The sequence below is a fragment of the Aythya ferina genome (genome assembly GCF_964211825.1).
Source record: "Aythya ferina genome assembly, chromosome: 13".
In the NCBI taxonomy this organism is placed as follows: domain Eukaryota; kingdom Metazoa; phylum Chordata; class Aves; order Anseriformes; family Anatidae; genus Aythya; species Aythya ferina.
Window position 1 is genome coordinate 8,351,227 of NC_140311.1, and position 25,022 is coordinate 8,376,248.

The 25,022-nt window shown below is 44.3% G+C and overlaps 1 protein-coding gene across 8 annotated transcripts in view; it reads left to right on the forward strand.

The window, feature by feature from the left end:
* MBNL3 (muscleblind like splicing regulator 3) overlaps positions 1-25,022 on the forward strand; it is a 107,399-nt gene that overhangs the window by 58,781 nt on the left and 23,596 nt on the right. For all 8 annotated transcript variants that reach the window (XM_084534431.1, XM_084534437.1, XM_084534438.1 and 5 more), the window contains 4 exons: positions 4,044-4,208; positions 13,415-13,615; positions 15,177-15,413; positions 23,489-23,639. In XM_084534431.1, the coding sequence (XP_084390557.1) occupies positions 4,044-4,208; positions 13,415-13,615; positions 15,177-15,413; positions 23,489-23,639 (754 nt within the window). The remainder of the gene's footprint in view (positions 1-4,043; positions 4,209-13,414; positions 13,616-15,176; positions 15,414-23,488; positions 23,640-25,022) is intronic.

The following is a 25,022-nucleotide window of genomic DNA, read 5'->3' on the forward strand; positions in this document are numbered from 1 at the left end:
ATAACAGCACCAAAACAAACTCCACCAATTCTAGCGCAATGGATGCAGTGGTTACAGCAGGCTCAGCACGCTGCTTAGTGGCGTGGGTCAGTCTCTCACCGTGCCTTTCCAAATGCACACAGCCATCTAGTTCAGGTGCTTTCCTGTGTGATGCTCTGTGCTACTGTGTAGGGCTCTGAGACCATCTTGTGCCCTTGTGCTGAGCATCGATACGCTGGAGCCGCAGCTGCTCACTGCATCAAAACAATTGGTGCCTTTTAGAGGTAAAAATATTCATCTGAAGCTTAGGAGCCTGACTCCTGTTATATTTTCTCTTCCCATTTTCCTAGGCGAACCCAGGTATAAAATGGAGTTGTCCTTATTTGTCCCCATCTCACTATCCACACAGCAGATTTGCTACCTGTTCCCTGTTGTTTTCCCTGCTGTGTTTCAGCTGGTACTGAGAAGTGAATAATGTCAGTTCCTTCTTCCTTCTGGCTGCTTTCGTAGAGCTCAAATCAGTCTTGAAAAGCTTTTGTGTTGCTGAGAAGCACTGAGAACTGTAGACTTCATGATAGAAGTGTAGAAGAAGAGATTAGCCCTACCAGTATGGATGTTCAGTAGTGCCCATTGCTTTAGAGCAATTTTGAAAGTTTTTTTTTCATAGCTGGATGTCTGAACTGGGGTTGCCAAGAACAGAAATGTTTTGTCTCTCTGTCATACCATCAGTTCCTAACATTCATCGTCAGATGAAGAATCGACAGCAGAGTTGGAGAGTGAAACTCTTCTCAATTGTGGCTTTTAAGCAGTCATGGTGAAATGCAGCAGTTAACGATGCTTGGGACTAAAATGATGACAAGTGGGAGCTAGGTTGAAGGTGCGATTTTGAATTTGCATGCCATGGTGATTCATTTAGCCTTCCTGGAGCCATAGAAGGCCTGAACGACAGCAGTGCTTGCACTTTACAGCCTCTGCTCTGCAGTAGCATCTCTGCAGCTCTTAATTCCTTGCAAATATGTATCACAAATCCTCACTGAAACCAGTAGCCCTCCTTTTGGGCACTGATTTCTGCTCACAGCTCTGTCTGCAGACAAGACCTCATGCTGTATGTTGTTTTTCTGATAACAGAAACATTTTATTTTCAGAACCCCCCAAATCAAATAAACTCTGTTTTGAAGGGGGGGGGGGGGCGGGGGGAAGCACAAAGCTTCACACCAAGCAGGGGCGCCTGCTATCAGTGACATGCAAAGTTTCAGTTAGAATAGCAAAGTCCTTTTCCAGCTGAAGTAGGTCCTGTAAGTATTATTTATAAAAATGGAAGCTGTTTTATCTTCTCCATTCCTGCAGTGAGGAAGCAACTTCCCAGATTTATTCCAAATTTGGTAGAAATTTAGTGTTTTCCCAACATGAGCTACTTATGCCAAGTTTCAACCAGGAAGAATTTGTAGGATTAATATGTAAGCCCTTGAAGGCTGTAGCTTAGAATAGAGCAGCTGCCTGGCCGTTGACAGCATGCAGCTCTGAGTGGGTCTGCATCCCTGCAGTAGCTGTGGAGGTGGGATGCTGCAGGCGTGCTCTGAGCCTGAAAACTGGGCTCTGGTTCCAGGTGATGGGAAGGGCTGCGGAGGAACCTGATCCTATGGAGCTGGACAGATGCCACCTTCTTTGTGAGCTCTTCAATGCACATGGGTTAGGGAGGGGAAGACCGTAAACAGATCACAGAAACAGCTTGGTTTGGAAAAATAGATTCAAGATGGTGTCTAACGTCACCTTGAAGCAACGTGGTTGCTTTTGCTGTTCCTCCTGTCTGCAGGCAAGGTGAGCAGGATCAGTCTGGGAAGCAGGAAGGACAACCCAGGCCACCCTAATTCCAAACGAGTCTCCTCCTCCTGGTTTAATGCAGTTATTTACCTTTTAGTAGTGCTGACTTATCTGGGCACCAAGCTGCGTGGTGTCTTTTTACCCTCACTTCAAGCAGATGTAAGAAAGTGTCTGGCGATGAAGATTCATGTATTCAGGGCCTGTGAGCAATTAACTCACTGCTAGGGATCTGGTGCTGTTGGATTGCAGAGAAGCCAAAACAATAGCATTATAAAGCCTCCTCTTTTTTGGTTTGGTTGTCAGGAGACACTTAGCACCTCCTCTAGGAGCAAGGCACACTCAGAAGCCTGCCTTTGCAGAGCGAGAAATTTGCGAGTGTTTTTTTCCTGTCCCAGCAGGTTTAGCCCATCACTTCTTGCATTTAATTATTTGCCTCTAAATAAGAGTGGTGAGCCGGGAGTTGTGTTTAACTGCTTGGTCCCCTCAGAGCAGATAAGAGGAGTCTGTCTCCAGTCTGACACTGCATTGTACAGCCCCTTCCACGCTGCAGACCAACTCTGCAGCCCTCTTCTCCGTGAAGTCCATGTCCCTACCAGGAAAGGGGCAGCAGAAAGCACACCTAGAGCTTGCAGCTCCAGCAGCCTGCTTCTCCTGGTGTGCTGAGAGGGTTAAAACCCATAAACCCATCCTCTCCAGGGTGTCAGATCACTGGCTTTGTGCAGTGATTCCACCTGTACTTTTCTACTGGCAGAGACAGGCCTTAAAAATCCCCGGGGGGGAGCATCCTCAGTTCAGGCAAGGGACATCACAGGGAGGTTTCCACAAGCCTGAGCCCTGTGTCTGGTGGTGTATAGCAGGGTACACATGTGGATCTGGTTATGGGGTTATGGTTATGCTGTGTGTGATCCTGCCAACAGGCAGGGACAGGAGATCACCTCGTTTGCCCTTTTGTTTTTTTTTTTGAAAGCACACTTAATTATATTGAGGCTGAGAACTCAGTGTTCAGCCCTTGGAGAGAATGCCTGGGACACAGGCTGGGTAATGGATGCTCCTATTCCTTTGCTGTCTGCAGCAGCAATTATTAGTTATCTGTCATGTAACAGCTCTGCGTCCCTCAGGTCTGGCCCTGTTCTATTAGGCTCTGAATAGCCACAAGAATTACTGTCCCCTTCCCCCTCCTCCAAAAAAAAATAAAAAAAAAATGCACAAAACCCAAAAACACAAACATTTTTGCGTAAAAGTTATTTATAAAACTTGTGCATAAGTTGTGCAAAATGTCTGTATTATTCTGTATGCCTCTTTTGACGAGGAAAAACATAGAGAAAGGAAAAAAAAAAACTAAGAATAATTATTTATTCTTAATGTTAAAATTTGTCACTAGTTTTGTGTGGTTAGTGGACTATTGGCATTTATTATTTGTTATTTTATTAAAAAAAATGTTTATTTGAAGATTCATATGACTACTTGCAAACACTATTAAAGCAAGGTACTGTTTACAGATAGTTTTTGAAAGTGATTCTTTCAGTTTATTTCAGGTAATTTGTATTGTTAGTGATACTCTGCTTTTTTGGGAGCCACAGGTTTCACTTGTACTTTTATTGATTTAGGGGAGGAAAGTAATTAGTGACACAAAGTACCGTGGCTTTTAATGAATGAAAGCACAAAGGGGAAATTGTTTTAATTATTACTCCTGTTACTGCTAGTCTCCAGAATCTCAGACTACATGTGTGCTGAAGACCAGAGGTACTTCTTAGGGAGAAGTTGTCTGACGTTTCACCCAAAGCAGCTGGGGAAGCGGTAGAGAGAGTTTTGTTTCTCGCTGTCTGGTTGTCAGGGCCAATTAAGTGGCCTGGTGTTGGAAGGGAGGGGAAAAACAAGAATCACAAGAAAATGGGGAATTTTGATACTGCTTCTATAACTGTTGTTGCTAGCTTCTCAGAATAATGGTGTTTGTGTTTTATTTTTATTTTTTTACAACAATCGTGTTAATGTCAGGAAGCTTCATTTTTGGATTTAGCTTGACAGTGTTCAGTAAGTATTACAGCAGCAGAAGTCATGTTGCTCTTTTCTTCACCTAAGTATGGCATTGCTACAGGAAAATCACAAAAGTAGCACAGTAGGTACCAAAATGCCTCTGCCTGGATGATTGTGTTGTTACAGTAACCCAAACAATCCTTAATTAAATTTCTCTGGCTGCCATGAGTGTTACATGCACTGAGATGCTGTTTCATTATGTTTTCCAGGGCCGGTGTACCCGAGAGAACTGCAAATATCTCCACCCTCCCCCACACTTAAAAACGCAACTCGAAATAAATGGACGCAACAACCTGATCCAGCAAAAGACAGCCGCAGCCATGTTTGCTCAGCAAATGCAGTTCATGCTACCGGGCGCGCAGCTACAGCCAATTGTAAGTTACAGCAGTGGATTGGGTTCACATTGGTCCAGATTTGTTGCCTGTTTACTTCTGGAGGCCTCAGCCCTATGCCTGAGCTCAAATAGGCAGATCTTCCTTCTGCTCTGACTCAGGCAGCATCTGGGTGGGTGTTGAGTACTGCCTGAGGGCATCCAAGTGCAGGATTGAAGAGCTACAGCAAGCCTGGCCTTTGGGTTGGTCTCATCCAGTCTCTGTTGTCACATACTGTAAGCACAGGGCTCTGTGATGCTGCCTCTGCATATTCTTGCAAGGTGTGGCTCTCCTTTCCTCTGATAACTAAGTACCTGTGCATCAACTGGAAGCATCTTAGCGCTAGCTGGATTTTTGACCAGTTAATTCATGTACATCACAGAAATTGAGTGTCTTGATTCCAGTGGGTCATGTTTTGGATATCTGATCTGCACAGGGGTGAGGATGCTGGAATTCTTCTTTTCTGTGGCAAGAAGCCAGCTGAGTCCCTTGGACCAGGTACATTGCACTCAAGGGCTAAAAACATGGAAGGTGAATCCCACCCAGACTGTAAGGTATTTATATCTGGGAGTGAGGTGAATTTCATTGCAGCTGCCCCAGCAGAGAACTGTGTTCATGTCACAGACCTGTCATGGTTTTTCACAGTAATGCTGCTTTATACCTACAGCAGGAAAGTTTTACTTCTCTTCAGGTAGGGAGGGAAGCCTGTGGGAGGTAGGTGTTTGCAGAGCAGGTGGTTTGATGAAGCCTTCGTTAGCTGTCCCTGCTGTGGACTATCAGTTAAAGCAGGTTTTCAGGCTGGATAACCCTGTTAATGCCAGGGAGAGGATGGCTTGTGCCTGCTGGCTGGTGTATCTGGGAAGAGGCAACATTCGTCTGGTGAGTTTGAGTCTGTCACTGTGTTTATCTTTAAGAAAATGTCAAAGGTCTTGAAGAAGCTCTTCAGTGCTGACATAAATAAGCTGCACATTTTTAACTGTGAGCCTAATTAGGAATTTTCCATTTAAAGTCATGGCTGAATGTCTTTCCTGGGGCAGTGTGCACTTGATGTGCAGTTGCTGGGTGAGGCTACTAGGGCTGTGCCACCCAGGAGGTCTGACTAGATCCCCAAGACAAACTCTTCTAGCCTGAAGACATATGAGTCTGTAAATCAGCCTGCACTTGGCCTCGTGGTGTCCCATCTACAGTGCCTGGCTTCTCTGCACAGATGGGGCTTCAGACTCAGCATCCATCACCCACTTCTGACAAGTTTGGGTATCACTGGTTTATCTTTATAAGACATTGAGGGAGTGTTTTTCCTTCTTGGAGGCTGTTGTGCTGTTTGCTATAGGAGTTTGATATGATGCTGTGCTTCACTCTGCCTCTGGACTGAGGCGTTTCTGCAACATGGCGCATTCCTTCTTTCTTGTGAAGGCTACTCCATGATCATCCTGCATGTGCTAGCAGCTTTATCTTCACCCTGCTATGTAAGATAGGGAAATACTGTTAATTCTTCCAATTTCAAAGGTGGAAAAGTAAAGCAGAAAAGAAAATGGGCCACAAGAAGAATCATTAGTTTCTCTGGATCTTAAACTCAAATCTGCTGCAGATTTTTGCACCTCTTTTTATGGAGTTCACTTTTCACCAAAGTGCATGTACATGAGAAGGAAATCCTGAATTCCCACAAAATGGTAGCACTGGTTTCCTAGCCCTGTATCGAAAGCAAACCTTTCCTGTTTGGGGTTTTCCTCTGTGGGGAATTCACAGTGGATGCTCTTTGGCTGGCTATTCAAAATATCTTTGGGATTTCCTCTTTGGAAAGTTCCCATCTTCCCACTTTGCAATCTTGCAGGTCCAGTTCACTTCTACCACAATTTCTCTGCTGCCTTTTAAATTGCCTCTGAGACTGAATCTGTTGCTTTGTCTAGTTAGTGCTCTCATTTCAGAGGTAACCTTATTTGATGAGAAAGGTCCCTGTTTTCTAAATTGTGCCATGAGGGAGACATGGGCAAAGAAGAAAAATAAAAATTTGTTCTGCGACGACTGTTCATTTCCTGCTTTCCCACACTTTGCTCAGAGTAAACGAGCTCTTGTTGTAATTCCTGCTGCCCAACTTGTTCCACACCAGTTTCAGGACAAACAAGAGACTGCTCTTTCACCTGCCTTTGATTTCCCAAAGATGCTGCCAGTGGAAGCAGGCTTTGAGATTTTTTTTTTCCTCTCTCTCTAAATGAGAAGGGTGGGGCCTCCTTCTGGCTACACATGAAATTCTTCAAAGCAAAAAGCATTATATCAGATGCAGCAGCAGAACAAATCCCATGTGATCAGAAAGCTGATCAACAGTATGCCTGCTTAATTGGGATGCTTGCCAGAGACAAGATTTGAAGCCGTATATTTAATAGCTCCAAACAATAGCTGAATGCCTAGACATTTTAAAGTGCATTTTCCCCCAGAAAAGCTACTATGTAAAAACAGTACTTAATTTAGCAGCTTTGCATCACAGTTCCTGAAATGGCATCGGATGTGTCTGTGTATGAGCTTGCATCTAAACATTCACCATCAGATCTTCTTGCACCACTGCTGATATCCAGCGAGTGCTAATCTTCCTGTTGAACCAACAGTCAGGACCCTCATGATGCCTGTTTAATGAAGGCACTGCTTGGAGAACTGTGTCCCAGGTGGGTTGCCTGCTGCACACTGCTCACAGAAGCCTACTAGGTGTGAATTGATGGTTGCTAGCGTGAGCCTATTTCTCTGAAGTCTCTGGTTGCTCTCTGATGTTGCTGTTAACCATCCATGCAAAGCTGAGAATCACATGAATGTTTGATGCCCATGATGCAGTTTTGAACAGAGTGCTTCATGCAGCACTTAAAAACAAGTCAGGCAAGGACACAGAGGAGAGTGTTTACTCTGTACGTTATACTCCTCTTAGAGGAACCTTGGGGAGATCACACTGGTGCCAAGTAGGAAGGCACCTGTGTTAGCAAGTAGTAAAATTTCAACTTTTAAAAGTCCAAATTCACCTTAACTGTTGGCTTTGGCTGAACTGCGTTGGAAGCTCTCTGGGATGGTTTTGCCTATGTCTCTGTTGAAGACCAAGTAGAAGTCAGCTTGGAGGTGTATAGAGCTGGGTTCTGGCATTGATACAGAGAGCCATTTCAGTCAGTGCTCAGATTCAGTTACTTTGAGACGTGTGTGCAGAAGTAAGGACATGAAAAGGTGATGCACCCTGGGCCTGATCCACACCCTTTTCATTCTGTTTCAACCCTTTGCAGCAGTATGAAGCAGACTTCTGGAGCTGGCCATGGAGGTGCTTCATCACTGATTGTGTGACTGACCCAGTGGTGCCTGGTTGTGGCTTTCAAAGTGCTGTCCTGTTAGTGCTGTCAGAACAGATGGCTGAATAGAGCACTGCAGTGTTGGTACAGCTGCCTCTGCTGCCTTGCAGCTGCTTCTACTGCTGCCCTGGGAAGTTGTTTCCCCTTTCTGCACTCTTTGCTTTCAAGCCCTACATTTTTTCTTCCTGTCACGCACTTTGTAGACTGAACTGTGACATCAGTCAGTCATGTGCACCCCCAGTGACAACCTGATCCAGGCTTTAACCCAGCCCTCTGTCCCTCTCCTGATGCAGCAGGTCTCTGCCACTGCCCTGTGGTACTGATCAAGGGGATAAAGCACAGGGTGACCAACTTTCTTGGCCAGTAACATGGATAAAGTGTAGCAGATCAGAACTGATATTTTAGGAACATGTTTGCTCCATGCAGCAAAAATCTGGTCCTGTGGACCTGTAGTCAAAGGCATACTACGAATGGATAAGCACAAATACCTTTGCCTGGGAGCTGGTATCTGCCAGCAGTCGGTGCCATGGGGCATTTACACCAGACTTTTATGCAACTGCAGCCCAGTCTTTGAGTTATGAGTGTGTCTTTGTGGTCTGACTGGGGAAAGAAACATCTGTGGTAACAGGCAGCTGGACACTTTGTCCAGTTGGGTTCACTCCAGCATGCTCAGCCTTCATGCTAAAGCGATTGTCTTGCAGCAAGTCTCATGCAGTTGCGTTGCATGGGAACACAAGTTTTTGCTTTTTCTGAACAGTACCACTTGTGTCTTCAATATCAGGGTCTTCAGCCTTGTCAGTACAAGATTCTTATCTTCTATATTTCTATCATCAGACTGTAATAAAAGCTGCCTTTTTATTTATTTATTTATTTTTACTGGGTCTCTCATTTTCAGGCTTTCCCTTTTTAGGGGCTGAGGTAACTCAGAATCAACACTTCCCGCCTGAGGCAGCACTTGTGCTGTGCTCAACAAAACACCAACCGCTCCACTGCCTTCCTCTTCACACCCACTCTGTGTTTCTGCTGTAGCTTTAGCACAATTTCTGTTAGGCAAATTGAATGCAACTTCTAGTTTGTTAACAAAATCAGCTGTTCCAGGTCATATGTCATTCTGGTGACACACTCCTCCCTTGGACAGTCCCTTTGTGGTCACGCCTTCAACCAAACACCTCCTGTGCTCTGGATCTGGGAAGAGCTCAGAGCTGGGCAGTCAAACAACGGTTGCTGTGGACAGAGCAGCCTGAGTCTTTGGCAGGTGTTCCTCTGCGAGATAGTCTCTCAACACCCATTTCAGCTCTTTTCTTTCTTGCGAGCATTTTAATATTTAGTAAACGAGTCTTGTGAGCTGCTACTGGTTTGAGCCCCTCTGCTACTACACTGTAACCTGTTTCCCTCTGCTCAGGAGTTACTGGTAGTGTTTGCATATGCTAAGCTTAATAAAAGGCAGTCTGCAAGGAAACCTGTCCCTGTATTTGCTGAACTTGCGAGAGCTCTAAGGGGGACAACAAGGGAAAGTGGTGATGTTTTCCATTAGGCTGTTTTACCCCAGAGCAGACTGGTACTTGTGCAGATAGCAGGCTCCTAAGTCTGACATACATGAAGTTTTCAGGGAAAAGCCAGTTCGGTTTCTTCAGATGACCTGGTAGAGTTGATCCTTAATTCTACTGCAGCCGGGCTGCCTGCTTCCAGCAGCATCCCTCTGTCCTCAGTCGGCATGGGGACCTGCAGGCTGCATGCCCTGGTGTCCTGCAGCTCTGAAGGTGATCATCTGTGCTCCCAGTCATTAAAAGGAGCCTATTACTCAGGTCTGTCATTGAACCTTCTTAATGCTATCCAAGCTGGCTGTTGCCTGTGTCGTAGCAACCTGTGTCAGACCTCACACTGCTCAGGGAGTAGGCAGAGCTGATGGCCATGCTGATGCCTGGCAGCTCGAGGAGGTGTTGGGACTGTCCCATGGTGTCTCCAGCATCAGCAACTTCACCCAGCCCACCAGGCTCTTCCCTTGCACATGTGTTTGTCGCAGTCTGTACTGCCACAGGTGCTCCAGGTGCTCGACTCAATTTATAGTGGCAGTCGTTTGGATTTTTTTTTTATAATCTTTAAGGCAAGCTGAAGCATTTCACCATTCCCACAGAGATGGTGCTTTCAGCCTGCTATTCAAAAGCTTTGTCATGAGATGCTTCATTAGTGTTGTTCCCTCACCAGTGATTTGGAGTTGTATTGTTGGATTTTGCACCGAAATTACCTTAGCAGCCCTCTATCAGGGGCTCACAGCATGTGTGTCTGTCCACTGATTATAAGACATTTTTTTTCTAGTGTGCAGTCAAAATATTGATCTGTCAGGCAAGTCTTTTGCCCAGCTGCAATCACAAGAGATGAATGGGAGGTATGTTAAGGAGAAGACTGCTGTTTGGAGTAGAAATTACAGTCGGATTCTGGCTGCAAGGAAGAAATTTGCTTCTATTCCCTCGGGACAGGCCTGGCACAGGGGACCTGCACAGACGTAAAGGGAAGAAAGATTTGGCTGGCAGCATCTTTATTACTGGTACTGATGCATAAGCCAGACTGGATTTCCCAATCCAAGACAGGCAGCCGGGGCTGGCAGTGAGCACAGCCCATCTTTTCCCCTCATCAGCCACAATAAATACACAGCTCCCTGATGCCAGCTTACAAAGGAGCAGTTTTCAGTGCATTTAGCACACATCAGACTTAGACACCCTGTGTTTTTAGGTTTAATGCATTGAGTGAGGTCTGTTCGTTCTCCAGCTGTGCATCTGGATTTTAATACATCCTTCTCCTAGCTAGGCTTTGCCTCTGCTCTCCTGGGTTTCCTAGAAGGAGGAGCCCTGGGTTGGGTTCAGGCTCTTATTTAAATATGGGATTTTCTGGGAAGATCTGCTGACAGGTGTGGCCTGAGGAGGGCTGGGGAGCTGCATCAGGGCAGGAGGGAAAAGTGTGGGTCTCCCAGTGGCAGTGGCTGCATGGCTCCTGAGTTTTAGTCCCCTGCCCTTGGGCAGGGTGCAGAGCAGAGCTGTAGCTTTCAGTCAGCAGCATCAGGTGCATGGTTCAGGCAGGCAGAATAAACAGCCATGAAACCTTGGGAATGCTGGAGCAGATGCCAGGCAGGGCATGGAAACAGGTGAATAACGGGTAGCAGGAATAAAATAAAAACCATCCTGATCCTTCGTGTACCACTCTGTAGGCCCCAGAACCAGGAATAAATAGCACTCCTTAATTGCTCTTCATGGACGTTTCTTTCACTTGATTCACATCAGGTTCAGGTCTGTTAGCTTGTGTTTTGTGTTGCTTGCTCCCAGTGAAGAAAGGAGATGCCCATGAGAGTACGGCTTCGTAGATGGGGACTGTGTTTCAGGGAGCAGGACCTGTCTCCCAGTTGTAGTGTTTTTTTTGTGGAGAGGCTGGTATATATAATCTCTTTGGGAACACTTCAAATATCCTGCTACATATTTCTGGTGAACTCATGTACTGTGAGGCATTGCAAGCCCCCAGCCTTACTTCCTGGCTCCACAAATGCTCCAGCATCTTCCCCTTGAGCAGTGGGAGAAGTGCCTCTCCCTCCATCCACACTGCTCTCTCAGGATACCTGGGATTCCTGCTGTATTAGGTGCTGGAAAAACATCGAGTAGATTTGCCCACATGTCTGTGAAAGCCACACGTACTGCAAGGTTCAAGCTACTATGGATGCCTAAAATAAGTGCTGACAATGTGTGTCAGGCCCTAGCATAATCCTATGCAGACTGGCCAGGATGAAGAAGCGCCTTAAAATAGAATTAACAACGTGCATTGTGACAGAAGTAGAGCAAATGCCGTTGTAATTACTAGTGCTCATAGGAAAGAAAATAGCCCAATGGATACTGCTTTCTCACGAAAGTGTTCAGGGAGTCACAGTGTTTGAAGATCCTTAAAGAGCTTTTCTAGCAGCAAAAGGTGTAATATGTCTGGGAGCCACTGAGAAGTGAAAGAGAGAAGAAAATGATTTATTAAAGGGCTGTGGACTGGAGGATCTCTGGGTTTAATAGTTAGTCTCCCATCAGCTGAAGCAGGGCTTGGATCAGGCTCAAAAGAAGGAACATTGGAAATCCCTCTTAGAACATTATTTGGTTCGCTACATTTAAAACACCAAGGCCCACTGATTTCAGGAGGCTGTGTCTTGGCATTGTGGAGAAGAAAGTGGGATGTATGCTGGAGGTGACCTTTCCTATCAGCACAGGGGCTGCTGCTATCACTCTGACCCTAAGAAGAGGGCATCATTAGGCAAAAGATAGGTTAGGTCAGCTTAGCTGGTGTTACTGTGGGTTAATTTATTCCAGACCACAACGAGCAATGTGTTTTCTAGTATGTCAAAGTACTGGGATGAGTGTGCTTTCAGAAAACAAACTGTTCACATACACTTTCTTTTAGAAACCCACAGGACTGGACATACAAATGCAAAGGCAAGGAAGGGGTGATGCGAGTGGCCAAAGCTATGCCTAAGGCCATTTTGTAAGCACACTTGTGTTTATCACTAAGCAGAGGCTCTAGCTACTGAGGACAGTGTCGTGTATGCCAGCAAATGTGATCAGGCTTTAACTGTAAGCCAGAGTTTCCAGTGGAACAGGTGACAGAAGGAAAAATAAAAACAGTTGCAAGTCACGGGCTGTTTCCCCTGGGCTTTGTGGAAAATGCTTCCTTGCAGGCATTTGTAGAAATGCTTCCTTGCAGGCTCTTGCCATCTGGGTGGTCGGGGGTTACTTTACATCAACTGGGATTGGTTCCATTCCCAAACACACCTCAGATCTGGTGCTTGAAAGTTTCACAAACTCCCTGACTATAGGGGCTATTCACAGACTTAAACTCCTAAGCAGGTATTGAATTTTAGTATGATCATGCCTACCTAGGAGAACGGAAATTCTTCTAACAGACTGGAATTGCTGGAGAAGTTCAGGCAAGGGAAGCTGGTCTCTGGCCAGCTGCACTCTCCTCTGCTCTTCTTGCAGGACCTGCCTAGGGCAATTAAGGATTCAGGAACAGTCAAGGTCTTTATGGCCTGATGTTCTGTCTCCTCATGGGAACATCGCTTCTCGCAGCACAGGTGGGGTCCTGAACCTGCTACTGGCCCACCTGAACGAGCCATCTCACCTGGCATGCTCTGACCTTGTCGCTTCCAAGCCAGCTACCCATCTGCTCTTGCAAATCTCTGAGGTCTGGCATATTGTGTCGCTAATGATGTTGGTGTCCTCTTGTAGCCATTCCCATGGAGCGTAGGCACGGGATGTTCCTGTAAAATGGCTTTTGCCTGGAGGATGTTGTCAGTCTGAAACCTATCGATGTGCAGAATGGTAGACCTTGAAGGGTATCAGGGCAGAGATGCCTCATGACTCTGAATGATCCAGTTTGTCTACCTGAGCCAGACTATCCATGGTAACCTGAAATTCAGTGCAGGTTTATAGTAAATTCAACCATCGAACTAACTGGGTTACCTGCTTCTAGGTCCTGAAGCTTCAGTTTACCTTGAGGTCCCTGTACAGCATTGTGGTGTAGACATACAGAAGCTGAGATATTTATTTGGAAATGAGAAGTCTGTTTTATTTGGGCCTGCCTTAATTGCTGGCATGAAATCCTTAATTGTGTCATTAGACTATAAAGATCATCAATATGCTTTGATCTGACAAATAAAGATGCCTTGTGTTCAGGATGAGTCACAAATTTGTGAGTCAGGAGAAACGAATAGATCACAAGTAAATGGCGATAAATGAATAGATTGAAGAGCACAGCATTTTGATGTTGCTAATCGAATTGTTTAAAAGGATTGAAGTGCTTCAAAGCTTTGTCTGGATAATCCAAGGGAGAGCTCTTTAACTAACATTTTGTTTTTCCTTTTTCTATACACAGACAACGTTTCCTGTGACTCCATCGCTTGCAACAAGCCCCACGATGGCTTTTAGTCCCTACTTGAGTCATGTCTCTCCTGGGATGGGCTTAGTTCCTGCAGAGCTTTTACCAAATACTCCTGTCCTGGTTTCTGGAAATCCTACTGTTACAGTACCAGGAGGCTCTGCTGGGCAGAAACTGATGCGTACGGATAAACTGGAGGTATTTGGACATCTGATTTAATACTGCTAAAGGAAATGAACAGGGCATGTGGGTCCAACTGTTTCACTCTGCTAGCGTGACCTCATGCAGTGCAGCGCAAAGTTAAACTTAGACCTCTCCTAAAACCGGGCTGCTGCCCTCCGCTTGGGCAGACTTATTTGCAGACCAATCCCAAAATCTTATGAAGTTACTGGAAAACTGGGAGCACTCACTCTTCTGATTTCAGTAGGCATTAGAGCAGGCATGGAAATGTTGTTTACTGTGTGTGATTTGCCACGGTTACAAAAAAAAAATAGGCAAGTAGATAGTCTGCCCTTTAACTGAGTTGAGTGGGAGATGTTTTGGAATGACAAGAAGAGGGTGGAAGTAACAGACACTTCCCTTGTCTTGAGACAAGCTTACTAAGTTTTTACAGAAAATATCAAGCATTATGCTGTTGGGATTGCTGAGTACGGGGCATTGGAAAGACATTTCCCCGGCAGGCTTGCCCTGACAGTTGGCTGGGCATGCTGGGACTTAGTGTTGGAGGAGTTGTATATGTCTTTCAGACCCTGAGCAGAGGCTCTGTAGGAAATAAGGGCTGAGGACTTGAATGCAGAGGCTCCCACAGGTGTAAATTATAACACAGGAAGGTAGTGGAAAAGGGTGTCATTTCAGAACATATTGTTTTGTGTTATGTGCTTTGTATTGCATTGCTGATTGCCTCCTTTCTCACGTGACATCTCACCTTTCCCTGCACACAATCTGATAGCATACCGGTATGTGATTTATGCCACTGGCTGTAGGCCTTAGCAGTGTTTCTTAGTTCTTTCATACCTTCAGACAAGGAAGCCTTGAAGATCCATTTTGTGAAACCTTTTTGTCTACCTTTGCTGCTTCAGTGCTCATAACTTATGAGGAGCTGCACAATCTTTTTAAGGCTAGCACTTTTGGCAACTCCTTATGAACACATTGCAGTGGAATCAAATGCGCTGTCATGTAACCCCAAGGTCAGAGTTTTATTACTGAGGGCAGTGAGACTATATACATGGAAGAGGTTATTCGTATTTAAGAATAAGAACCTGTTGCAAATACCACAGTTTGCAACATTTAGAATTAAAAGTCCTACCCATGAGTATGCTCCATAAAAAGAATATATATTTATATATATATGTATATGTATATGTATATATGTATAAAATTCACCTGGGACACAAATGGCAGAGTTATTAAAATCTTTTTTTAAAAGCTTTAGAGGCTGGGGAGGAATACTGAGCTCCTCAAGTTTTGGCAAAACACCATTGACTTTCCAGGTTCAGGATTCAGGTCACTTTCCGTTTTGTACAAATTCTGTACTTCACTTACATTTGGTAATTGGCATTGGTAACAATGAGTTTTCCTCATCTTGTGAACCAGTTATGAGTAGCACCAGTCGTCCCTGTGACTGTCTAAGTGGTACCCAAGAGCATGGATTTAGAATATACCCATAATTTAATTCAGCCAAAGAACTGATATTCTGTGTTGAAAATACTAAATGAAGAGTAGCGTGATGTCTTTCTCAACAATGTGACTTTCTTTTAAGGTTTGTCGAGAGTTTCAGCGTGGAAATTGCACACGTGGTGAGAATGATTGCCGTTATGCTCACCCTATAGATATTGCAATGATAGACACAAATGAAAATACTGTTACAGTTTGCATGGATTACATCAAAGGTCGATGCTCTAGGGAGAAATGCAAGTACTTTCATCCCCCTGCACACCTGCAAGCCAAAATCAAGGCAGCTCAACACCAGGTGAACCAGACAGCTGCAGCTGCAATGGTAAGTAGAGCTCTTATCAAGCTATATTTCTATTGCTGAGAGATTTCATTTGTGTTATATGTGTCATTTGCGGAAGAGAAGAGTATTTTGTAAATTGCTGAATAGAGAGCTGAGAGCATGTGCAGTGTGAATCCCATCTTTCCATCCTTTGTGTGTGCTTGCTGTAGCATGAAGCACTGAGTGAGGCAGTGCCATCTCACCAGTTAGGGATGCAGTGTTGAACCCTGTGATTTTCTGACAAGACATCATGAGGTGAAGTGCATCAGGCCTGAAAGCAAGTTCAGCAGTACACGGAGCAAACACCTTCCTGCTAAGACGCAGGTGTCAGGTTAGCTTCCTCAGTACACAATGAAAGGAAAAAATATTCATATTATAATATATCCTTTGCAGGGGAATCTTGGCCTGTTGAAGTCAGTAGCAAAATTTCCACTTACTTCAAAGCAGACAAGGTATCAATTGTTCCAGCCTAGCAAACAGGAGGCTTGTGCCTATTACTTTAGCCAAGGCTTAGTGAAATGACAAGTCTCAAATCAAGGATCACTTCCTGATCTGTTTGATACTTAGAGCCTGGTAAGGATGGTCCCACCTGCATTTTAACTTGAATTGTGATTCTAACACCTAGAATTATAAAAAGTCAAAGAAAACTTACCAGCGTGGATCAAATTCCTAGGTGGAGTGAATGTTTGCCATTCTGTTTACTTCCCTTTAATGACACCTTCATTCTAGTTGGAAACTTGTCTTCCAACAGTGCATTAGAAAAATCTAGTCATACTGTTGAAATTGTCCAGAGTGGGGATGACATTGCTGTTATGATTTTTTCTTGTGCCCTCGTGGCAAAAAGGGCCGACAGCATCCTGGGCTGCACTAGGAAGAATAATGTCTGCAGATCAAGGGGGGTGATCCTTCTCTTCTCATTCCTGGTGAGGCCATAACTGGAAGGCTGTAGCCAGTGCTGGGCTCCCCAGTGCAAGAGAGACATGGACATACTGGAGTGAGTCCAGCAAAGGATTCACTCAGATGAGTAGATGAGTAGTTCAGATGATGAAGAACTTGGAGCATCTGACACACTGGGAAAGGCTGAGAGGGCTACAACAGCTGGAGAGAGGGATGGGAGAGAGTAAAGAAGACAGAGGCTTACTCTTCTCTGCAATGCTCAGCGAAAGGACAAGAGGCAGTGGGCACAAATTGAAATACAGGAAATTCCATATGAATGTAAGAAAAAAGATTCTTTACTGTGAGAGTTGCCAAACACCAGAACAGGTTGTTCCATCCTTGGAGATACTCAAAACCTGCCTGGTACAGTCCTTAGCAAGGTACTTTAGTTGACATTGCTTTGAGCAGTAGGTTGGGCTTTTCCAGTCTCATCAGTTTTGTGATTATGTGAATAACCAACATTAAAAAGGTCCTTGCCTCCTTTTTGATTTAGAAGTAACGATACTAAAATTTTTCTAAATACCTTTTTTTAAGACAGTTAAGAAGGTTGCTTATCATTCATGGTGAAACATAGTACAAAAAAGGGGAGGATTCACAAATGTTTTTCTGGTAACATCAACATTACTTGGAATGTAATTTGAAGAACAAATTTGTAATGGAGTATTTATCTCTCCTGAACAGTTTATTTGTTATATTTCTTATTGTTTTTATTATTATTGAAACAGCAGCCAAGGTCTGTTGAAAAAGACCCTTCTGAAATTAAACTCTTGTGTTTTTTACAATTGACACTTTACTTTTTCACTAATAATCTAGGACACTGCTACTTAACTAAAGCCAATGCATGTTTTATTCATGCTGCTGGCTTCTCTTAAAAATGTAATTAACCTTATTTGTATGCTGTTAACTAGAACCTTTAAAATATTTATTGATGGCTTGTTGCATCACCCTTGCCACCAAAACAGCTTACATTATTCATTGACTTTTTAAGTTTTGATGCACTTACTGTACCTGTTGAGGAATAAGACTTTATATTAAAGCAAAGACTGGTGCCCAGTCTTCTTGGATCAAAAATCACGTGCCAGAAAAATGGGTGTAATAAGGCCTTCTAAAATAGATTTGGAATGATTCCAAATATAAATTCAGAAGACATTCTGAGGGACACAATCCTGCAGTTACTTTTCACACACGAGTAGTAGCTCTACTCTCTGCAACTTGGCTCAGGACTGTGCAGCACAGCCGGGTGAATTGGGTCAGGCTCACTCCCTGGTTCAGGATCACACTTAAGCAGTGCTTGAACCTTCCTTCTTTACCAGTGGTCCTTTTCCTGCCATGAGCCCTCCTGCTGACCTCCGCATGTAGCTGCAGAATTAGGGCTGGAGCCCAGTGCGAGTCCACGTGCAGGTGCTAATCCCCAAGCACTCCTCACCCGCTGTGCCAGCTGCAGTGAAAATGCTCTAGGGCACACGCCCATGATGTTATTTCTTTATTTCTGAAATTTACTGAGGCAAAATAGCTGACTAGCCACTGGGCCAGGTAATTACTCAGACATCCCATGTTGTGCATGCCTCGTCTTTTTAATATATTGTATAATGCATTCATTTTTATTTTTTTCTCTTCACCTCCCCAAAATATGGCTCTCTTGACACACCTCTGCTTGCTGTTTTTGTTACTGTGCTTGACCCCCCTCCCTGGCCCATTGCCATCATGTGCTCGCTGCCTGCTAATTAAGACTCAGCCAGCTGTCAGATCACTGAAGCGACCGCTCGAGGCAACCTTTGACCTGGTACTTGGACCTTTCACCTTCTCGCTTTGCACGTAACCATCTGCATGAAAGCCTTCCTCGCTTGGTCTGTTGTGTTAGTGCCTGGGGAGACTGCCCATCCGGGTCAGAAATGTTAGTGTCCTTTCAGACATGCCGATCCTGCACCCACACGCCACCCATTAACCACGTGAGCTTTTCCTTCTAAAGCCCAGATGTGTTTTGGAGGCACAGAATAATCCTGGGGGCCTTTGTGGTGGCAGGCAGCTCAGGATTTTTGAGCGACTTTTTCCAAACTGCAGCAGCAGAGTTGTGAAACCCAGTGTTTTGGTGAGGATTTAACTCTGTTAGGTCTGCACTGTGCTGGATATGCCACAGGATTGGGTGGTGCAGGATAGGTCCTGTTCCTGCCACTGAAGGCAGAGAGGCTTTTTGTGGTATGCCCAACAACATGTCCGTGCCCGGCAGTGTCGTGCTGGTACTGCCCTTGGCAGGGTGTTCTGTTTGATGGGCACAGACCAAATTTAGGACTTCTCCAATCCTGGCTGTTTCCACTGTTGAGAGAAGCAGAGAGAGCTAAGCAGCATCATGGAGATTTGTGCTGGGAGCTGAAGCAGGTGTAAGGCAGGACTTTGATCGTGTGCTGGGTAAGCTGGGAAGGCCATAGCTACTGCAGCTGGCTCTGGCTCTGGTTCCTCCCCCTATATCAGCAAAAGCACCTGGCTCTGGGTGCCTGTTTGCTTCTGCCTCAGGCATGGGATCTGCTTTGCAGCCTTCTGCTTGCAAATTGCCTTCATGTAAGTTAATTTTGATTATTTTCTAAGCCCCAGATATATTTACCCATCTTTGTGATCCTCACAGTAAGGCAAAAGTCATCCTCCCAGCCTGCTGTCAGTCCTGGCTCTGTAGAAGACAATTCCTTCTCAAGTCACCCCAATGTGAGGGATTTAATACACCCTAAAAAAAATCTAGTCCCAGAGCTGTAGGTGGAAAGGGAAGAGTGGACACAGAGGAGTCCTGAAACCTTCGAGCCACTGTTGCTCGCCGTTTCCAGCATTGGGAAGCACAGCTGATCTGCTCCCCTTCCCCTCCTTGTATGAGCAAGGGCTCCCCCACCTTTCTCATTCCCTGTGTCTGGTTGTTCCTCACCTCCAGGTTCAGCAGGTCACCTTCCCAGGGGTCTCAGTGGGATGAATATTCCCTCCAATGCCAGTGAATATTAGCTCAGGCAGGGAGGCTGTTTTTCCCAGAATGGGAATGTTAGCGTGTTTCTTTAAGCTCTGTTTGGGGAAAATTTAAATGAAAAGAGGTTGTGTTGAGTTTGGCCAGAGGCAAAGCCCCTTTGGCAACTTCGCAAGACTTGTGCTGTTTTTGTTGGTGGTTGTGGTGGTTTTTGTGTGTGTGTGGTGTGTTTTTGTGTGTGTGTTTTTATTTTTTTTTAATAGTCAGCAGGCTTCCCTGTTGCAGCTTTAGACAGCAGCATGAGGAAATCTTGTTAGGGGCCAGCTTCCGCCAGCAGGCTGGAATTACACTGTGACTGACACAACAGCCTCTCAGTGCTCACTGCTGGCACAGGCACAGCCCCAAAGCCAGCTTAGACAGTGACCTACGTAGTGCCTCGCTGCCCTTGCCGAGAGCCACCTCGCTTAGGAGACAGTCTGGCTGAGAATGGGAAAGCCCAGTAACTCCCCTACCCTTCCGACCTTCCCCGCTGAACAAAACCTGATCAGATAAGGGACTTTTAATAGTCTTCCTGCCTTGGAATATCTGAACGTTTTCAGCTATAATGGTGGAATATGTCACCTCCTCTGAACCCTTTGTGAAGGCTGCACCAGAGAATGATTTACAGTGCCGATAAGAACACACATCATCTTCAGAGGAAACTGCTCAGATTGGTTCCCCTGCTTGCCAGGGAATGGGTGCAACCTCTGCCCTCTTTCAAATCATTCTATCTGTTGTGACTTGGACTGAAGCAGCAAGTCAGATACGGAGCCAACCCCTCTAAGCTAAGTGCAAAGGAGTGAAAGTGCGATCTGCTCCCAGGAGATACAGATCTGAGGGGAACTTTGAGGCGCAATTAAATTGTTTGTTGCAAAGATTTAATCCAGTTCCTGTCTTGCAAAAAAATAACAAGAGAGAGTTGTTAACCTGCACGTGGGAAATCTTGACTTAGGCATGCATTGCATTTTTGCCTGTCATTCAGGCTGATTTATTTCTATGCCATGCAGAGAAGTGACAAATCTTTTTGTTCAGATACTCATATTCCAGCAGGAATGTGGCTTTCCCAGCCCCAAAATGGGAGACTGCCTGGCATTTTTGTAGTGGGAATTGTTCACTAGGATCAGTTCGGGCTATCAAATAGATACTGAACAGAAAAAAAAATAAAATTAACCCCTTCATGAGTGCAAATGGCCTGATCATGTTACAGAAGTTGCATATCTGTGTGCATGTGGAGACAATAAGAATCAGAAAAGGTTACTGTCAGCTATCAAAGGTTACTGCTACATCTGTTTTGACTGAAGTTTGTCCAGAGGGCAATGACAAGCAGCACTGTGTACCAAACAGCAGGGCAAACTGTCCACTTGCCCCACTCTCAGTAGCTGCAGTGGTGATTAACTCAAGAGTTAGATAGGTTGGCAAAAATAGGAGTTCTGCAGGACATGCTCCAGTACGGATGCTTCCCCAAGAGCTGGCGTGGGAGCAGGACACCCAGAAGGCTGTCAAAACAGGAGCAGACCAAGATGGGCTCCGACTCTTGTGCCCAGGGTGCTCAAATGGCAGAGCTGGCCTCTGGGCTGCACAGCAGCCACTGCAGTGTGCTTCCTTCTTTAGGAGACTGTAGAAATGTTACGTTTATTTGGGCTTCTTCACCCCAGCTGCTGTGTAGGCATTTCCCAAAGGTGCTGTTCAGGCAACAGAAATGGAATTGCTGTAGCTGCATTCTCTCCCATGCCCCCAAGGGGATGAAGCTGGGTAGGTGGAAGCACAATGTTAGAGAGACGGTAGGGCAGACTGTTGTGCCTTGACATCCCTGTGGCTTGTTCGTGTTTATATGCCACCTCTGACTGCAGTGCTGGGCTCAGGAATTGTCCCATGTGTAAAGAGACAGCACAGTGAGATCTCAAAGCTTTTGGCACTGACAGTAGGGATAATGAACTTTTTGGGGTGGTGACAGCCTTTGGCCAAGAAGCAAGGAGTCAAAAGTCCATTACGTGCCTGGCACAGTTGCTTTGCTATAATTAGTAATTTCTTTTTTCTCAGGCAGATTTTGGAAAAAGCATGTTTTGCAATCAGGCGCAGTAAGGAATATAGATTTAAGCAGCAAGTTCTTCAGTTCCTGTAAATCTGTAAAGCACCTCTGATGTCAGTGGAGTTACTACAGTCTCTTACAAGCTGCAAATCTGTTTTGTGCCTGAAGGAACATTCATGGAACCATCATTAAATAGACATGATGTATATAAAGACAGATTTAGTGTAGATATCAGTGGGGGCTCCCCTAAAAATGGAAACGCTTAGATCTTTACATAGAAAACCTCATCCTAAAATATAGATCTTAAGCAAGAGACTTTGGTTTCTGTCTGAGAATGTTTGCTCATGTTTGACTGCTCTCTCTTGATACTAGCCAGAAGAAATCTAGAAAGATATCATTAAGTCATAATGCTGGCACTGGATGTCTGCTAGCATTAGCAGAGGATGTGTGCATGTCTGAGGGCAGTTTTGCAAATGCAATTTCTTCTACTTATTTATTTTTTTAATATTAAAGGTACCCCAAACCACCACGTGAATAGCAATAGGTTGGAGTAATGTTTTGCCTGGAAGTGTCTTACTTAACGTTTCTCAGATGAGCAGTCTCCTATAGCAAATTAACTTTAAAGTGAAACCTGTTTCTAGATGGTGACAAACTGTTGCAAGCTTTTGGTTATATTCTGTTGCGTGTTGAACTTGATGATATTTTAAAATACCTCTTCCCTTGTTGTGTGTTAGTCTTCATGACATTTTAAAACCTCTCTTTCCTTGTGTCCTTTCTTACAAGTACTATGTGTTTGTAGCCTTAGCTCTTCATTAGCTAAACCTCCTCTAATACCCACCCTTCACTGTCATTTATTCAAAAAAAAAAAAAAAAAGAGGAGTGATAACCCTATGGTTCAGCCATTGCTTTGCTACATGATATAAAACACAACTAGGCAGAAATGACCTGATTCTGCATGACTTCCACGTGCGTAAATCTCATTGACGTCAATGGGAGTGTTATGTGCAAAAGGACTGCAGGGCATAATTAAAAAGGACCCTTTTCTATCACAATGTGGAAAAAATTGTGTTTTTTGCTTGGGTACAATGAGAAGCTGTAAATCATTAGACACGTTTCTGTCTCCTAAGAACCTGACATACTACTTCGCTGTTGAGACATGCTTTTTGAATGATGAGTACCTTACTGAGAGAAGTTCCTGAGTTGGGTTAATGCTTTTTACCAAGTCTGATCATGAAACAGGTTTGACGGGCTGGAAGAAGCACTGTGGTGTGATAGAACAAAAAGAAAGGATTTGCCTGATAGCAAGACCCACCCAAATCTTGTTCGAACAGCAGATTTGTCAATGGCTTTTTCCACTGTTAATAATGAGCAAGCGGTATTTAACTGTTGGAGGCCTTCTTCTAGTGCTGTGCTACTAGAAATTGGGAGCAAGTCCAAATCTACTGTTTGTGAGCTTTGCAGCTGTTGCAGGCAGCAGAGAATCAGGCCTATTCTTGGCTGTGTTGCTCAGCCTCACTAATAACAAGTGGAAATGCATTTTACTATGAATGTGACATTATATGTGTAATTGGCAACAGCTTTCACTTGACCACCTGAACACATGGGTCAGCTGCATACAAGAGTGCACACTCCCACGAATGTACACATCCATGTAGGCAGGTATTGGAATAAGCAGAGGCAAGCATCCCTAATTTTTCCATGGCACTTATTACTTACGCTAATCTTTTTGTTTTTAAATAGTCATCTACTGTGTTTCTCTTAGCTGGTATGTTTTTTAAATGCTTGTTGCCTGCAATTGTGCTTTGTGGTATCCTGTCCAGATGATCACCTCTTCCCTTCTTCCCCCTCATGCTTTTTTTTCCAAGTCAGTCCTGCTGAAAATCTTCCTTAGTGTTTCCTCATTCTGGACTTTGCCCCTGTCTCCTGGTGCATTTACTAACTGCTCACCTAGTGAAGCTGTGGTTACACCTCCAACTTTTACTGTGATTTAGCTGCTCTTCTATTTCCTGTCTGCTAAGTTGATACAGTTGCAGGTGATTTGCAGCCGAGACCCCCTATTATTTATTGCATGCTCTGTCTGCTTTTGGGTCTCTTTTATATTCCACTTGTCTTTAATGACTCCCTTATCCACAGGCCCTGCCGCCTGGTGCACTTCAACCTTTACCAAAGAGGCCAGCACTTGAAAAAAACAATGGTGCCACCACAGTCTTTAACCCAAGCGTTTTCCACTACCAACAGGCTCTAGCCAACATGCAGTTGCAACAGCCTACGTTCATCCCTACAGGTAAGTGTTTCCTTGCTTTCCCCATCATCGTTGCTTTCTTTTTATGGCCTAGACATTGAGCTAATAAGCAGATTTATAAGAGTCCTTCACAAAAGAGTATTAGTTTATAAAGTTTCATGTTAAAAAATCAGTGGAAAGTTAATGTATGTTTGACTTTTTTCCTTCACCTAATACAATTTAGAGCTTTTCACTTGTAAAGATCCCTTCTTAGCCTTCTCTTTTTTTCTTTTTTTTTTTTTTTAAAGCAAACTAAGAAAAATGTCTGCATGTTTCTGAATTCACACTTCCTGTTTCTCCTCCTTATGGTTCAACTAGTTAATCCCAAATTAATTCTTTGACTCTTGTGTAGCTATATTATGGACTCATGTTAAAATGTTTGGTGGACCTCTGTGTAGAGCTGTCCACTCACTTCAAGCTGCAGGTATCTTTCTAACCTTCTGTCTCAGTGACCTACATATTCCAGCAGCTGTGATGTTTATGGAGGGAATGGCTCATCTTTAGTAAATACAAATTATATAATCCTCTTTAAAGTCATATATTTTCCTCTTGCGTGTCTTTTGACCAGTATGATAACCTAAGATTTTTAAAAGCAATTTAACTCCCAGCTTTTATTGTACCTTTAAGGTCTCAGAGTAAAATTGAAAGATGCAGTTCAGTAATTCATATAGAAACTGAAATATTGGCATGGCAGATGTGATAGCTGACTAGCCAATTAACCTCTTCGCTGCAGCCGAATTAAAATCAAAACCTGCTTAGTACTTAGTAAGTACTAAAAGTGGCTGAAAAAGGAAATATTCCAGAGTTGATAGCTCATTTTTAGTATCATTATTTTCATTGCAGAGCATCATATGAAAATGAATGCCTGAAGTTTTTAATGTCTAATGCTGTATTCATATGCCAAATTTTATATTTACAAAAACATACAAAGCCTTTCTCTGGGCTGTCCATGCAGTGAACATGCAGTGACCCTGGACCTTGGCCTTGCCATTCCCTGAGGTCAGGGGAAAAACTTTGAGATATCCCAATATTGACACCGAACTGCATTTCAGGTGTGAGCATGGATCCAGAAAGCTGAGACCTAAACACTGGGTTCATGTGGCCTGTATGTTATGAGAGTACTTGGAAATATTCAGAATTCAGTAGATGCCGGAATGTTTTTCCTGGGGAATTGGGTCTTGTATGAAGAGATGGATGGAGGGACTAAGCCAGAGCCTTGTGCTCTGCAAAGTGCTCTTGGAGTGGATCGGCTATACCAACCTTACCACAACTTTTTCAGATTCCAACTAAAATACAACCTCAGAAAACAGACACTTTCTAGAAAGTGAAATCTGTGAGCTGGCTACACGCTTCCCTCCCTTGAGGTCGCAGTCTTCAAAGCTGATA